This window comes from Eptesicus fuscus, chromosome 18 (assembly GCF_027574615.1).
Source record: "Eptesicus fuscus isolate TK198812 chromosome 18, DD_ASM_mEF_20220401, whole genome shotgun sequence".
Lineage (NCBI taxonomy): Eukaryota > Metazoa > Chordata > Mammalia > Chiroptera > Vespertilionidae > Eptesicus > Eptesicus fuscus.
In genome coordinates, this window is record NC_072490.1 from 30,504,167 (window position 1) to 30,521,939 (window position 17,773).

At 37.5% G+C, this 17,773-nt stretch overlaps 1 protein-coding gene across 2 annotated transcripts in view; it reads left to right on the forward strand.

The window, feature by feature from the left end:
- The window catches only part of ARMC8 (armadillo repeat containing 8), a 91,232-nt gene that overhangs the window by 59,723 nt on the left and 13,736 nt on the right, over positions 1 to 17,773 (forward strand). For both annotated transcript variants that reach the window (XM_028128467.2, XM_054708172.1), the window contains 4 exons: positions 3,774 to 3,869; positions 12,808 to 12,890; positions 13,198 to 13,279; positions 17,011 to 17,097. In XM_028128467.2, coding sequence (XP_027984268.1) covers positions 3,774 to 3,869; positions 12,808 to 12,890; positions 13,198 to 13,279; positions 17,011 to 17,097 — 348 coding nt within the window. The remainder of the gene's footprint in view (positions 1 to 3,773; positions 3,870 to 12,807; positions 12,891 to 13,197; positions 13,280 to 17,010; positions 17,098 to 17,773) is intronic.

Sequence of the window (17,773 nt, forward strand, 5' to 3'; positions counted from 1 at the left end):
AACTTTAAGAATAAATATTTTAGGACTTACACATCAAAGTGAGTGTTCCTCATTATATATTGGGAGATTCCTCCCATAATCCATCAGTGCTTGCTTTGATCAGAATATTTTTGGAACTACCTTTAAGAATTGCCTTCAGCCCTGGCCGGTTTGGCTCAGTGGATAGAGCATCGGCCTGTGGACTGAGGGGTCCCAGGTTCGATTCCGGTCAAGGGCATGTACCTTGGTTGCAGGCACATCCCCAGTAGAATGTGTGCAGGAGGCAGCTGATCGATGTTTCTAACTCTCTATCCCTTCCCCTTCCTCTCTGTAAAAAATCAATAAAATATGTTAAAAAAAAAAAAAAGAATTGCCTTCAGAACTACACCAAATGAGTTTCAGGGTGTTTTGTTTTATTTGTTACTCTAAAGGTTACAATTAACTTCAAACTCTCTTAGTTCATATATATATTAGTCAGGGTTTTGTAGCTCACATGCCACTTAGCTCTTTAGGAAGTTTTAAAAGAGGGTCTCTGATTATTTTTGAACAACAGCTATATCACTGCAGAAGAGAACCTTTTGAAGGCAAATCATTTGAAGAAAGTGGTAGTCACTTGGATGAAGAAGTTATATCTCTTAGTTATAAAATTATTTACATTATTGATATGCCTTATATATTTACTGGTTCATAGTCACTGAAACTGTCCTATTTTTATTATGGTGGTTTGGTGATAAATCAGATGTATGGAAAATTGATAACTTAGAAGCCAGTTATGCATATGGAAAGGTAGAATTGTTTCATACTAGTAAGTAGTGTTTTTTTTTTAATACATCTTTATTGTTCAGATTATTACAGTTGTTCCTCTTTTTTCCCCCCATAGCTCCCCTCCACCCTCTTCCCACCCCACCCCCTGCCATTACCCTCCCCCCACTGTCCTCATCCATAGGTGTACGATTTTTGTCCAGTCTCTTCCTGCACCCCCCACACCCCCTTCCCCTCGAGAATTGTCAGTCCACTCCCTTTCTATGCCCCTGATTCTATTATATTCACCAGTTTATTCTGTTCGTCAGATTTTTTATTCACTTGATTTTTAGATTCACTTGTTGATAGATATGTATTTGTTGTCACTTTGTTGTTCATAATTTTTATCTTTACCTTTTTCTTCTTCTTCCTCTTCTTAAAGAATACCCTTCAGCATTTCATATAATACTGGTTTGGTGGTGATGAACTCCTTTAGCTTTTTCTTATCTGTGAAGCTCTTTATCTGACCTTCAGTTCTAAATGATAGCTTTGCTGGGTAGAGTGAGTAATCTTGGTGGTAGGTTCTTGCTATTCATCACTTTGAATATTTCTTGCCACTCCCGTCTGGCCTGCATAGTTTCTGTTGAGAAATCAGTTGACAGTCGTATGGGCACTCCCTTGTAGGTAATTAACTGTTTTTCTCTTGCTGCTTTCAAGATTCTCTCTTTGTCTTTTGCCCTTGTCATTTTAATTATGATGTGTCTTGGTGTGGTCCTTTTTCGATTCCTTTTGTTTGGGGTTCTCTGCACTTCCTGGACTTGTAAGTCTATTTCTTTCACCAGGTAGGGGAAGTTCTCTGCCATTATTTCTTCAAATAGGTTTTCAATATCTTGCTCGCTCTCTCTTCTTCTGGCATCCCCATAATTCGGATGTTTGTATGCTTGAAGTTGTCCCAGAGGCTCCTTACACTATCTTCATATTTTTGGATTCTTTTTTTTTTTTTTTTGCTTTTCGGGTTGGGTGTTTTTTGCTTCTTTGTATTTCAAATCTTTGACTTGATTCTTGCGATCCTCTAGTCTGCTGTTGGATCTCTGTATATTATTCTTTATTTCAGTCAACGTATGCTTAATTTCTGATGGGTCCTTTTTCATATCCTTGAGGGTCTCACTAAATTTCTCGGAGGTTTCTAGAAGATTCTCGAGTAACCTTATAACCTTGGTTTTAAACTCTATATCCAGTAGTTTGCTTTCTTCTATTTCTTTCATTTGTGATCTGTTTCTTTGTCTCCACATTTTGGCTGCTTCCCTGAGTTGATAGAGTGGCTTTGTGTGCTAGGTGTCCTATACGGCCCAGTGGCTCAGCCTCCCCAATTACCTGAGGTGGACACTCTTGGCACACCCCTTTGTGGGCTGTGTGCACAGTCTTGCTGTAGTTAAGCCTTGATTGTTGTTGGTATCACTGGGAGGAATTGACCTCCAGGCCAATTGGCTGTCAGTATCAGCTGTGTCTACGATGGGAGAACTTCTGTGCTGGAGACACCCTTATGGGGCAGGACTTGCTTCATTGGGGCTTTGGCGCTTACTGAGTCTGCCCCGAGTGTGTCTCTTATGGATGTGAAGAGTTATAATCTGAATGGTCTCACTCTGACTACTGGGTACACTGGCTTTTGGATCTCCAAGGAGGTGCAAAGTTAGCCACTGCCTGAGGCCACCCAGCAGGAGCTACGGAGAGATCTGCAGATTCCTCCTCTTTGTTTGGGGTTTGGAGGTGCCCAGATAAAGCCCAGCTGTGAAGCAATGCAAGCTACTGTGGAGCCTTGGGCCTTCTTTTGGAAGCTCTGGAGCTCTCTGACCCAGCTGCAGTTTGTTAGGTTTTAGATTGCAAAAGGCCAGGCCATTCATATGCAAAAGCCTCTGTGCACAGCTTGGGTAGGGTTGTAAATTGGGTGGGGCGGGGCCTCAGGGAATCACCAGGGCGGAGCAGACAGCAATGGCTGCCTGTCAGCCCTGCCCCGAAGAGGCCCCCGGGCCTCTGTGTCTCACAGCACCGTGCAGGAACAATGATCACTGCAAGCACCTCTGAGAGAAAGCCACCCTCGTGTTCCGGCCCGATGCCAGACAGTCCAGTTTCTCCCCATATGAGCCTGGGTCCCCAGAGTCTTACCCTGAACTGGAGTTCAGAGCAGTCGGGAGCTTATCTTCCTCCCAATTCAAGAAGACAACAGCATACCCAGTTGCCAGCCCATTTCCGTGCGCGCCTCCGCACCTCCGCACCTCCTCCCAGTCTCAGTGCGCTTTTCTCTTTCCTTCTAGTTGTATAACTTCCACTCGGCCTTCCCGTGGTTCTGAATGATATTGGTTTTGTCTTTTAGTTGTAGTTTTGATGTGGTTGTCCAAGGCAGCAAGTTCAGGTGTTTATCTATGCCACCATCTTGGTTCCTCTCTCTAGTTTTAATAAATGTATCAAAAAAGTCCCCTGACATAAATCTCAGATAACTGCAATAGATAAATAGTAATGATTACCATGGTATAATGTTCATTAAGGATTTTCACAAAAGTTATCCCTGTTTCTAAAAGTATTTGAAATACTGAAATTAGGCTAGCACTACTCTTAACATTTGGGAAACCTGCTAAAGATATTGTTGCAGTAGCATTCAAGTTATCAGTTGTATTCTGGGGCTATAAGGCCTGAGTGTACCTTGTTTTGGGGGAAGGTATTTCAAAGAGCCGGTGCAAGCAAGCATTAGTGCCACTGATGCTACAATCTAGGATCACTGAATTTTTAGGGGTCAAAGGTTCACAAAGGTTTTACATACACTAGTGTCAAACATTGTGGCATTCACTTTTAAACAGAAGCAGTGTGTATGCAGATAATGCTGACACAAACACACATAGGTCTCAGTCACGTGAGCAGAACCCAAAAATAATCAGGAATTCAGTGAGAACACTCATATGTTAATAGTTGTTAAACATTTTTTCTTCAATTCAGTTGGTTTTATTGAAAATTTAATTTGTGGACTGATTTGTAACATATCTTTTTTTCCTCTCCCATAGCTTGATCATGACTTAAAACATGCTCACGAACTCCGCCAGGCTGCATTCAAGCTCTATGCCTCTCTTGGAGCAAATGATGAAGACATCCGGAAGAAGGTGAGTCTGGGAGAGGGGCGTCCCCCAGTCCTGACAGCCAGCAGGCAGGGAGTGACGCCGACCTGAAAGTCGTGGTGAAGAGCACTAACAGTGACTGTTTGAATATAATAAAGCAGAGTGACTAAAGGCATAATTGAAGAATGAATGGGACCCGGATTTGGGGGGTTGTTTGTTTGTTTTTAGAACATAGAGTGGCATGGCCGTGCTGGAATGAGAAATAACTGGTGTGCTTTTTTGTGTCATTAATATGGATTATTGTGTTGCACATTTTTGCATGTGTTCTGATAAAAATCATTTCTAGCACTGTGAAGCTTCAGACACCTTGAAAGTCCTAACACTAGAATTGTATATGTTATTTATGAAAATACTTTCCAATGCCATTGAGAAATTTAAATCTATTGTATATTGTTCTTTGATATGTGGCTTAGTTATGTTTTGATTTTTTTGCTACTGTGCAAGTTTGATGTGAATAAAATCTTTGTGGAATGATGATTTTATGTTTAGTGAGTGGTCATGTGAAACAGGTCCCAAAAAATGTATCACTGGTATAGCACCTTATGTTTTAACAGCCTAGTCCAACACTGAATTCATGTTTTTTATGAGAATCGTTCTAAGTAGAAAATAAAGTATAGTTGTAAGCTCTGACCTGGCTCCCTCCTTAAACCAAAAAACTGGATCTACCACTCAAAAAAATATATATAACCTAATCTAATAAATTTTACACAAGGCTTTTAGGAACATCAGTAAAGTAATCCCACATGTTCTGTCTTGATGAGCCATAGCAGAAAGAGCAAATTGGGCATTATTTACTGAACATGGCACTTTACTAAGTCTTTCCATCTATATTGGTATTTGTGAAGGAAATTACAAAGTATTGGGAATTTGTCATGATTCAGAGAAGTACTTGGGCTTGAGAGAGAGAGGTATGGCATAGCCGTAGGTTTCATGAAATCAATTGAAAAGGAGCCATTCTTGAATAAAACTGAAATAAGCAGTAAGACTAGATATGTGAATAGCATTGATTTAAAATCAGTGCAAAAAAGCAACTAAGCTCATTGTTTTCCATGTACCTCAATTTAGTTCAACTAACAAGATTTTTTGACTTGAAGTGTTCTTAGTAAATATCTATGAAAATCTTTCTTGACACCTCTAAGCTTTCATTTGTAAACTGTTACTTAAAGGTAAACATACTAGTGATATGGTATTCCCTATGTCTGACAAACATAATTTTTGGATGTTGATATGCTTCGTTCAGTTTAGGAAGAGGCTTTTATGGCAACTCATAGATAAAACATTTTTTAAAAATTGATATGGACTGTATAACATAGACATAATGATTTGTTTTTGGATGGTTATTAGGGCTCATTAGAAAGACGAGAAGTGTTTTGCCCATTCTTTTAGCTCAAGAAGGTTATGCCATGGACTGAAAGGGAGATAGATAGATGGACTATAAAGGGGGGAAATAGGATGTCCATTTGTACTTCTTTGTACTTTTTTGTTAATAAACTATTGTTTTGGAATTAATGACTTAATTTGTGATATCATGTTCTAGAAATACAACATAACAGTCTGATGATCAGTCTATTAAAAGTTGTATTTATAATGTGTATAATTTCCTGGTAAGGCTAAATCCTGATAACTTCTGTAGAAAGATGACAAATAAAGAATAAGTTATCATTATTATAGCTTTTTTGTGTGGTGAAGAAAAGATACTCTGATATTCTTATATAATGGGGAATATATAGAGTTTTAAGGAAGATATTTAATTTCTGGAAAAATGAAGTGTTTGAATAATTTACAGTTCATAGTAACTACTGAAGAGGGTTATTGTAAAATGGAAAATATAAGCTATATTGTGATAAAACCTACATGAAAATGGTTCTTAGGAGTGGAGAATTCTTATTTTCAGTGCATAAAAAATGACAATGACCCTTTTCCTTTGAATGCCTTTATTTCTGTTCCATTTTTTGTTGACATAATTATTTGGATAGATTTTTATTTACTTTTCTATGAAATATTTATTTACCTTTTACACTTATGCCTTATTAACTTCCATTATATTTATTTTCGTGAAGTACAGTGTTAATTGTTTTATTTTTAATGCAATATTTATGCTTGTCAAGATGGAATTTCAGTTTACTGAGTTAATGAGTGGAGATTCTTTGAAAGAAATTTCAAGGATCATAGAGCTATTTCCTCCCCCCAAAAAAACAAAAAATAAATAAAACAAAACACAACACCCACACAAGGATAAAAATATGAAATGTTCAGTTGGTCTGCCTTTTAAACTGAAAATGGGAATGCAATTCATTAAGTACAGGGGATAACATATATTCCATTGCCCTGTTATGATCAGTTCAGGAAATGAAGCAGAATGAAGAAGAAAAAACTGAAGCTATAAGAGGTTGACAATGAGAGCTATACCCAGCTGTAAAGGAGAAAGATACAGGCCTTCTTTCTTTGTAGAATTATGTTTCTATCTTTTTGCTTCTAAAGACCTTCTGTGATTTCATTTCTTGTTCCTTCTCTCTGGGCCAGACAAAATTAAGCTGAAGACTGAGATATGACCCATAGGTCAGAGATATACCACTCCTGCTCTGGAGCAATGTTGGTGTATTCCCAGTAAGAGATATCAATATATAACAATTCCTGGAACCTAATAAGCACCCAGTAAATAAGTATTTGTTGAATAAATATAGAAATGAAAATACAGAAATCAAACACAGAGTGACATTTCCTTCAATATGCCCAGATCTCTCTGTATCCTGTGCAGAGCAAAGTTGGTATTCTAATTCCCAGCATTTCATCCGTTATCACTCTGTGGCATACTTACAAATTTCCTGACTTCCTCTGGTGTCCTGTCAAGAGAGTGAAGGCGTGTGAAGAGTTCTGCAGATGAGAGTAGAAAACAGTACCATTGGCTGTGACATGAAAAGGGAGAAGCCTAAGAAAAGATGGACCACTGAGCTTGACAATGTGGCCTGGCCATATTCAACTTAGAATAATTCAAGAATTTGTTAGGTTAAGCAAGGGCTGAGGTAGGAATTGAGTACTCAATGGATGAAAGGTCCAGAGCGCATTGGCAGTGACTACACAATTCGCTATAATCTCTGCCAGGGGGAAAGTCTAGTTTTTAATAATGGCCTTGACCACATATTAATGCTGACTAGGAAGAGTAAGTTCAGTTAATGGGACAGTAAAAAAGAAAGAAGTTAAGATACCTAACATTCTTTCAAGTGCTGGTATTTCCAGTCATAACCCCAGTCAGTGGCAAGCAGTCCTGTAATGGTGAGGCTGATTCTTTTCTAACGAAGAATTGTTCTTATGAAGATCATTACTTGGTTGGTACCTGTTGATCATAAATTAGGCTGGAAATTTTAAAGGCTTGTGTCTCTTTACTCTCTTTAAGGAACTAGTATAATTTATTAGTTAGAAAGTATAAGTTGAAGAAAATTATAAATAGTATAAATTAACTCAAGGAAATTAATGAACTTAACAGGATGTTATTTTTATTTTTTATAAAAATAAAATACATTGCAAATCTTAAAAGAAGTACTTATGCAGCCTTTGCTCCTTTGAGGTATCTTACTAATGGAGACTTTCAGAAAGCTTTCCTCTTGGATTTTGAGTACTTATACTTTAGCTGGACATTCCTTTTGAAGAACTAGAATGTAAGCTCCATGAGGGCAGGGATTTTTTTATGTATTGTTCATCACTGTATTCCCAGCATCTACAACACTGCCGGATGCATAGACAGCACTTAATAAATATTTGAAGAATGAATGAATGAAAAAAATGAATGAATGGACAAATAGACGAATGAATCATATTGCAAAATTACATTATTAAGCAAATTATGTATGGGCCTTCAAACATTAAGAGCATTTATAATTTTATTAGCAATTCTATGTGAAGAAATTTAAAATAGGGAAAATAAAATCTGATCATATAGGCAAGGGATTTCACTATACTTTAGCATAAAGAAAGTGCAGGAAATTCTCATTTTTCAAGAGGCAGACAATCCCAAGGACATGTCTTCTACTCACTTTGATATAGATCAAAGAGAACATATTTTATAGCATGGTACTTGTTTAATTTTGAAATAATTTTTACCATTTTTTAGTTTTTTTCCTTTCTAAATGTGTGATTTAAAAATAATGTATATTATTCACAAATGTGAATCTGGACCCATTTTTTTTCTAGGGATGAAAGTATGATTTGGTTTATAGAAATTAGCCTGACTCAGAAACCAACCTATTCTGTAAAGTGTAAATATTGTCTGATGGGTGGGGGAGGAAGGAAAGCAGTGCAGTGAGACGAAGAGCCATAAGACGCAGCCTTACAACTCAGCATTTATAATAAAACCTCAGTAAGCCAGAGAACAGGAAGGAATGGTCAGCAAGACTTTGCTAGGGGCTTAAGGAATTATTTGAAAAAAATTAGAATGGACATGTTGATTTCAGTGGGGCTATTCTTGAATCAGTTTGGAAATTAATAATTTAATGTTTTTGTCATTTTTAATATTTTATAACTGCCTTTCATATTTTCAAGAGTTGAAAACATGAAATCTTAACTTTTCTTACAGGGGGAGGGGGATCATCCAATCACACTGGTTTTATATTACGTGAATAAGGTAGTCAAGAATGGGATATTTTTTTCCTTTTAAATTGAACAATTTCTTTTAAGCAGTATAGGCAGAAAAAAAAAAGTAAAAAAAAAAAAACAACTAAAAATCAGAATTTGTCTTTTACCTTCTTTTTCCTAGCAAAGAAATTATATCTTCAGGGTCATTGTGAAGATGAAGATACAATGTATTTAAAATATTTAATGTGGTGCATGTAAGTGCTCAACAAATGGAAGCATTTATTAGAATATCTTAAGTGACTTCATTGGAAGATTAAAAATAAATATATTTTAAATTGTACTAGAAACACTGAACAATGTTGGGGCATAAATAAAAAAGGTTTGCAATGAAGACATTGACTTTATGCTATAAATTTCCAGTTCTGTTAGTTATTTATTCTTTATAGTAAAAAGAATATTTGTACTTAAGAAGTATAGAGCCTCTTTCTTTAGCTTATCTCTTATTAATTACAAGATGTCTTCTTACTCTCTTAGAATAGATTTAAATTTCTGGTTTTCAAAACTTTTTGTTTGCTTTAGCATGCCCTTCAAAGCATCAAATTAAATTCTGGGTTGTTGTTTTTTAAGTTAAATAGAATATACAATATAAATCAATAATTGGTTGAATTCAGAGGTAATAGATATGTTAGAAAAAGTATGGAGGCCAAATTTTAACTTTGGTTATCTAAGTATTACTGTCCCTGGTTGCCATAGATGTTATTTCTCCAAAGAGTCATTATTCATATGAAGCCCTGTCTTAAATATGCATGTTCAAAATTTGAACAAATGTAAATTCTTCTCTATATTTTTAAAGTTATAAGATTTTAAAGTATATTTTTAAATTTAGGTCAATTTTTTAAAATATCTTTCTGCCATCTCAGAAACTTGCTAAGTATTTCATAAAACATTTTTATAATTTGTTATACGTTGATTTTATTACTAGTTAGTGTTCTGGATAACAGTATAATTATACCATGAATTTATATTTTTAAATATTTTTACAAAGTGCAGTAATTCTAAATGGTAATTTAAAAGGCACAGTGTCAAAATTTTGTATGTCTCTGCCATGAAATCAGGCAGATGCAAAGAGTGATTTTTAAGCCTTAGCCTGCAAGTTGAAACAAACACCTTGAACATTTTGAAGGTTTTCAACAGTACCACAGAAGTAGCGCCCTTCAGGACTCGGCTCTATTACTGAATAACAACAAATTCATTCAGAACTCAGAATCCGTGGACTTAATCTGTGGTAAAATTGTTAGTTATCATCTTAAGGCTAATCTACCAAAGAATTGTAAATGATCTCTACAGCGTTCATTTATGATGGTAAGTATTTTTAAAGAGTTAATCATGACAGGGCCAGGTTTTGCCACTTGCCCACGGTACTGAGACCCTTGGCCTTCTGCATACTGAAAGAAGCAGACCTGGGACTGATAATGCTAGATACAAAACAGAGGTATTTATAAAACCAAGTAATGAATATTGATTTCAGAGTTTCATTAAATGGAGACATAACATTGAGTATTATACAACTAATTGTAATATTGTCGTTGCATAAACCATTGAATTACAGTTCCTTTTTTTTTTTTTTTAAGTATGAAGTACAGGTCGGTTATTTTGTTAGCTAGTTACAAAGCATCAGATTCAGAAAAAATATATATCTTTTCTCTCACATACTTTTTGGTACAAAGTGGGTAATCAGATGCTTTAATTACATCTTTTTCTTCATCTGGCATTTATGACATACTTCCTCCTGTGTGTCCAGGAATGAAGCAGAAGACTGGTGTGTACCTTGTAGGAGCTTACAGTACAAAATAGCTAAGGAGATGAGACACTAAATTGCTAGATATTCCAGAGCCTCATGTGTGTGTAAGTCTTGTCTATACTAAAAACCAGTTTTGCCATGATTGATACACCCAGATATGATTAAAATATGACTCTAATTAAAATACCCTGTCTGAACGAGTCTGGAAGAGTCCATCTCCTATGAAGAAGTTTATTTCAGTGTTCCCACTTTTCTGCTTCCAAAGTATTAAAATATGTTGTTGCAGAGTTTTGTCTCACAAAATCTGTGTTACTTCTGCATCAATTGAAAATATTTTTCTAAGGGACCTGTCTAGATGTGATTACATTGTAGATTAATATTTTAGAAAGGTAGCTACCAGAGTTAATGATGCCATGCCATAGGTACTATTTCAGCATTTTATTTTGTAGGTAGCTTCTGTATGGAATAGGTGTAAACTTGTCATATGTAGAGTGAGCGATGAATGGAGCCTTGGAACACATGTCCATTTAAGGAAGGGTAGGGGAGAGAGGACTGTAACTTAAAGAGATGACAGTTGGAGCACTTACGTCTTTTAAATAGGAGTGCAAGTGGCAGGGCACAGGCCAAGAGAAAGGAACCAGTGGGGTGGGGCAGAGTAAAGCTGCAAGAAAGAGGTGGGGGGAGGTAATTTCTGGATCAAGGTGCAAGGGCTTTGAGCTTGAAGTACCCAACTTCAGTGTAACAAGAGTGAAAAGGTATGGAGATACGTTAAGGAGAAGAGGAAGTTGAGACAACTTGTGTCCTAGAAAAAAAGCCTTTTCCCTGCAAGAATGAGGTGGGCACAGAGGGACTGAGGGTGTGAGGGAGGTAGGAAGAATTTGAAGGACGGAAATATATAGGGAAGATGGGAATATCTTGCAGGTGAGTGCAAGGCTGGCGGAGCAGTGAGGTCCCGCCGAGATGGGGTAGCACACACTGAGAGATTTGGCAGCCAGGTGTACTGAATATTCTACTGTAAATCAGCACTTTCGGATGTGAAACAGGAGTAAGTGGTGGGAGGTCAGTGAAAAGAAGGCATTTGTCTATTAAGTGGAGTATCTGAGCAAGAAATCCAGGTCGGGGAGAAAGGTATGTGAGGGTCGAAAAGCGTATGCAGTGAGAAAGGAAGGCATGTAGGGGTTAGAAGTGACAATGGGGACAGAGGTGGATGTGCATAAAGGTAAGGGTGAGATTAAGTTTGCTCTTGGGTGAGAAGTATAAGTTTTCTCAGCCACTTAGGAACCTCCAAATCACTATATAAAAATTACCATTACTACCCTACAGCTGCAGTGTGGTTCCCTGTACTTAATAGTTGCTATTCTTCTCCCCATCACTCTTAATTTCAACTTTTTTGTTCTCTTCTCATTTGGTTTGAACATCCTGAGATTTCCCACCTCCTCCTACTCTGAGGTAGTGATCCTCAACCATGGCGGCATACTGGACTCTACCTGTGGAGCTTAAAAAACAAAAACAAAAAAAACAAAGCAGGTGCCTGGGCCCCATCCCAGAGACTCTGATTTAATTGGCCTGGATTTTTTAAAAATACTTCCCATAGGAGCAATGACTGCCGTTCATGTGTTGCCCATCCTGGAAACCGCCTGGTGAGCACAGGCCTACTTCTCTACCAGGGCCATCTTACACGCATGGCTACGCATAAGGACTCTGTCTTATCTAAGTCCTCCATTTCTTAATATGCTGATGGTGATCATCATAATGGCCACAAAATGGATAAGACAGATAATGTAACATTTATTCACACTACCCCTGGCACAAAGAAGTACTCTACAAATATTAGTTTTGTTAATGTTTGTGTTGCGATTATGTTAGCATTTTTTAAAATATGCTTTTTTTTTTCCATAGGACCACACAAGTTAAACTTAATTTCTTCCCCACACTATTTATTTTGTATCTATACATTATTGCTTAATGAAGAAAAATTGTAGGCTTTGTTTTTAAATTTAAAAAAAAAAAGCTCCATGATTGTGGTGATTACATGGAGCAGGGCTTGGTGCTACAGTGCAAAATGGCAAGGGCTACTTTTCTAAATATTTAACTTTTCAATTTTCTTGATAAGAAAGCAGCCAGAGGGTGGCTCTGTCAGAAACCCGCAGATTACATTTCATAAGGGCTGTGTGGACCATGATTTCCCTAGAATCTCATTGTGGCAGGAACCTTTCCGATGGTAGTTCCTTTTTCTCTTTCACTTTCTCAAGACTGTTTATGCAAGACCCCTGCGCTAATCATGCCGTGTGGTTATTGTTTTAAGTGTCATTAAAAATAATCAAGCATAATCGGCCCCTTATGCCTGTCATTAAGCCTGGCAGGTCCGTAGGGGATAGCCCAACCTTTCTGAGGAGATGCCTGCCCCCACCACAAACTGATGGTTCCAGAGGTAAAAACTCTCACTAAAAGCCAACGTTAAACTTTTAATGACGTCAGCCTACTTGCATTTACAAGCAGTGAAGTGTGTCATCTTTGTGTTGTTATTTATGCAGCATTAACCTTTTTCTCCAGATCATTGAGACTGAAAATATGATGGACCGAATTGTGACTGGCTTGTCTGAGTCTAGTGTCAAGGTGCGGTTAGCTGCTGTCAGGTATGAGCTTTAAATGGTCTGAATAAAAACCCCTTGCCATGTGTTTAACGTGTTTCCTTCCCGGACCTTCACCAAGTAAGCACAGAATCCAGATGTTGCTCAAAAGTCTGCTCAGGTGAATTCAGTGTGTAACGTTTAAACCGAGAAGCTAGCCTGGAAAGCCCACCAAGTGTTCTGAAGTAGTTGAATTAATAATGTCTGTGGCTATACCTGAAGTGTATATTAGTAATTGTGAAATGCCAAGCAGTGTGTTTGAAACGTGTAAGTTTCAGCTTCTTGTGAAGCTAATTTTGATTATTCTTTGTAGATGTTTGCACAGTTTATCTAGATCTGTGCAGCAGCTTCGAACCAGTTTCCAGGATCACGCCGTGTGGAAACCTTTAATGAAGGTAAGGGAAGGAAGGATCAGCAAGTAACACCCATTCCCACGGAGCCCTTACTGAGCTGAGGTAGCTGACGGCATTCCGTGGTCTAGGAGTATGTGTGATTTTTGTGTAGAGCATTTTGAGCAGTTACCTCCTCAAATCTCATGTTCTAAGCATCTTTACACCTGCAGAGTGTGTTTCTGAGGTCAGCATCTCGTGTGACGGGGAAGTACATGCTTGGTTTTCTTTTATTAACTAAAGCTTGAGTTACTCATCTGCTCTCCCTGTGTGTTTAGTATTACACTTTGGACTTACCCCCAGAATCATCTTTGTAATTTTTAGTTATAAAAGGAAAGGAATCAGCCATTTACAGATATAATCTGTTCTTAGTCTTTTGTCACTCCCTTGATATTTTTTAACACAATTGTTGCCTCCTACTTTTCTAACTTCTTTTGGCCTAAGGTCTTTTCTTGAGGGGAAATAATGTTTTTCAGGTCAATTAAATCTGAATTGAGACTTAGAGTATGCTAATAATATTATTCCTAATATAAAAGCACGGTGAGTTTGGCCTCCGGTCCATCTTTATTTTTCTCTTTAAGTGAACATACACCTTGCATTTAATAAACAGAATTTTTTGTTTATGTTTTCTTTTTTGTTTTGTTTTGTTTTTTTCTACCTGCTAAGAAAGCCTCTGGGCATAGGAAAGCTACCAATTTTTTTTTTATTTTTTTTTTTTTTTTTTACTGTAGAGCTCTTGCCTTCAGCTTAAAGCATCAAGGTTACAGTAGAGGCAGAAATAGTCAGGGGAGGCTCCAGGCAGAAGTATGGAATGGACTTTGAAGGCAAAAGGAAGGCAGGAGGATTAGCCAGAGAGAGGAGCAGCATGAACAGAAACAGTACCTTACGGTGTGTGCAGGAAATGTACGATGCCTGTGACTGTAGTAGAGGGGTGGGATAGGAGCCCCAGATGAAGAGTTAGACCAATGCTGTCTTCATTTGAGTGATTTTCCTATTGACACTCTTTCTTGTCCTTAAAGTGCACCTTTTTCGTAGCAGCTTAATCTTTATTTATTGATTCTGTCTATTCACGATTTTCTTTAACTGTGCCCTGTTTCCCAAAATAACTTTTAAATATTTCTTCTGGAGCCAATTTCTCTGATTGCTCAGCTAAGTACCCCTCTCTCATATGATTTGAAAATGGAGCCCTGGCCCAGCCTGTGTTCCTCAGTGGTTTAGTGTCGGCCTATGAACCAGGAGGTCACGGTTCAATACCTGGTCAGGGTACATGCTCAGGTTGCGGGCTCGATCCCCAGTAGGGTGCATGCGGGAGGCAGCCGATCAATGACTCTCATCATTGATGTTTCTCTCCCTCTCCTTCCTCTCTGAAATCAATAAAAATATATTTAATTTTTTTTTTAAATGGAGCCTTGGCTGGTGTGGCTCGTTTGGAGCAATCTGAAAGGGTTTTGTGCATTTGGGTACATGTGGATATAATTACTATCAAACTACTACTTTGTTGCAGTTTTAAAGTATAGATACTATTAAAAGCTCAAAAGTAGATCAATAATTTATTTTAGATATTTCAGTTCCTCTTACTTCAAAGTCTGTTTGTGTGTCTATTGATTTTTCCTCTTTTACTTTTCCATGTTGTTAACTGTTGGTTAACAAACCACAAGAGAATAGCCATTTGATTTTAATTAAAATTTTTATTTGTGATTATTTTTTGTTACTATTTTGGTGAAATTCTATTTGGTCAGTGTTAGAGGTCAACTTCCAGATTTCTCCCTGTCTTACACTGCATTTAGGAAATGCTTTTAAGAATTTCACAGACTCTTCTGTTTTAGTTTATCATTCATTGTTATCTAATTTGAAAATAAAACTTGATAAAGGTACATTAACCTCTATAAAACAATAAATATTTTAAAAAGTGAATCATCAAGCAAAGCAACTTTTTAAAGTCTTGGTACGCACTAACTTATTTAAACCAGTGATTCTAAGTAGTGTAATTCTGGAAAATGATTATTGCTCTTATTTTGCCAACATTCATTGAGCACCCATTTTGTGCAGTGTCATTCGGTTGATACAGGCCAGGGTAACCTAGATCATAGATCTGTAGATTATTCCTTCAGACGCTGAAATTTGTTCATAGAAAAGGGGGTTGGCGTGTCTACACATAGAATTTGAACAGTGTGGACAGTAATAAGGGTCTTACAAGAGGCCATAAACAGTGGCACAGGGGAGGATAGAATGACTTCTGACTGGAAGGGCTCCACGGAGGCTTCTGGAAGAAGATGGCCTTACAGCATGGGTATGGGGTGCGCCTGAGAGATGGAGAAAGGGAATGGAAAGGCAAGGGAAGGTGAACAGCGTCTTAGAGGGGGTTGTGGCAGACAGAGATCAGCATGCATAACAGGAGATTTATCTTTATCAACTAGCTAACAAGTCACAGGAAAATTAAATACAGTATCTTAGGGAGAACTGCTTCTGTTTTGTAATTCTTGCTTATTCTTAACTTGGGAACTTCAGGCTTAATTTAGCTGAAGAAAGCAGATAATATACTTAACTCTATTTTTTTAATTGTGGTTGTTTTTGGTGTGGTTTGTTTTGTTTTGTTTTTGTGATTCTCCATTTCCAGTTTGCATAGCGAGAGCTCCTAGGACTCCTTTTGGGATGACAAGCCTTATCCGGATTTGCTCCCAAATGCAAAGGGTTTAGGTGGAGTGGTTATTGCATATAAGTGGTAGTGTTTATGAAGCCTTCTGTCTTAGAAACTGAAAAGAACAGGTTCTGATAATAGCTAATGGTGGCTAACATTTGTCATCATGTTGTTGTCTTCTGAGTTGAGTGAGAGTCTATGGCATTTAGTTTGCTCTAGACCTGCCATATGCCTGATACTGTGCCTGATAACAACAAAAACTATGGCAATAAATTACCTTTTTAAAACCCTTACTTATATAATCCTTACTATGTGTCAGTTACTAGTCTAAAATCTTTTTGTTTATTGATTCTCACAACAACCCTATGAAGCAGGTACTATTATTATCCCCATTTGACAGCCAAGGAATTCATATACCCATTCAGTGGTTGGGCTGAAATTTTCACTCAGGCAGTTTATGTTCTTAACTTTTTGCCATTATGCTTCCCTTTATTATTCACTATATCACATTTCATCCTAAATAGTCCTATAAACAAAGTGTTGTTTTCTTTAATTCCTCAACTCAAAGGCTCAGAGAGGTTAAGGTGCACACATCTCGTAAGTGGAGGAGTCAGAGTTGAAACCAGGGCTGTGATTCCAGTCCCCTCATTACCTGGCCTGTGCAGTAGCTTAATCCATCTGTGCTTCTGGTCAAACAAGTCCTACTAGGGACACATAGAAAAGTTTTGGGCCCTAGTGCAATTTTGTGTTTCATAAATGGCCCAAGTTAATGAAGTAGAATGTGCTAACTTTCCCCAAAGCAGTCCCCCGATCTTTAAACCTTTACATGGGGCACCCCTCCCTGCCTTGTCTGTCTTTGCACAGCAATTCCCACCCTGGCAGTGGAGCTGTAGCTTCTCCGGCAAGACAGGTGTGAGGGCCGTAGTCAGAATTATAGCACTAGGTAAGGGTTCACACAATATCAGGTCCATCTTTCCTAACTAGCTCTCAAATATGAGAAATCAGGATGAAAGATAAATTGTTTTTTCCTCATTCTTATGATCTCACCTCCATGTTTCTTTCCAAACCATTAATAGTACCCCTTTTTTTAATTCCCTAGGTTTTGCAAAATGCACCAGACGAAATCTTAGTAGTAGCATCTTCCATGCTATGTAATCTTCTTCTTGAATTTTCTCCAAGCAAAGAGGTTAGTATTGATTTTCTCTTCCTAGACTTTGCCTGGTCCTACCAGGGGCTTAGTCAAATAACTTCCATAGTAGTTGACATTGAAATTTGAAGACTAGTTTTAAAAACTACTTTTGATGCTGCAAGAAGGAGGGTAGCAAAATAAATCATTTTTAAATATTGTTATTTTAATTTTCTGTTATCCCTTTTATTCTGCCTGGCATATTCAGATTATTTAAAAGATATAGTTTGCATTCACTCTAAACTGCCTGTAAATGTAAGAAATAATACATAAATAATAGACTATTTTCAAACTATCATTACTAAGGAATAAATTAAGACAATTTTGTAAAACCAGGATTATAAGTAATTTCTGCTGGCATCAGGAAATAATCTTTTTTTTTTTTTTTTAAATCCTCACCTTAGGAGTGAGGGTGTTTTTCCCTTGATTTTTAGAGAGAGTGAAGGGAGGGAGGAGAGGAAAAGAGAGAGAGAGAGAGAAACATCGATGTGAGAGAGAGAGAGACACATTGATTGATTGCCTCCTGCTCTTACCCCAACTGAACCTTCAACTGAGGTATGTGCCCTTGACCAGAATCGAACCTGCAACCCTTCAACCCTAGAGCCAATGCTCTAACCACTGAGAAAAATGGGCCAGGGCCAGAAAATAATCTTTTTAGTGTTTAGTGTTAATGGTA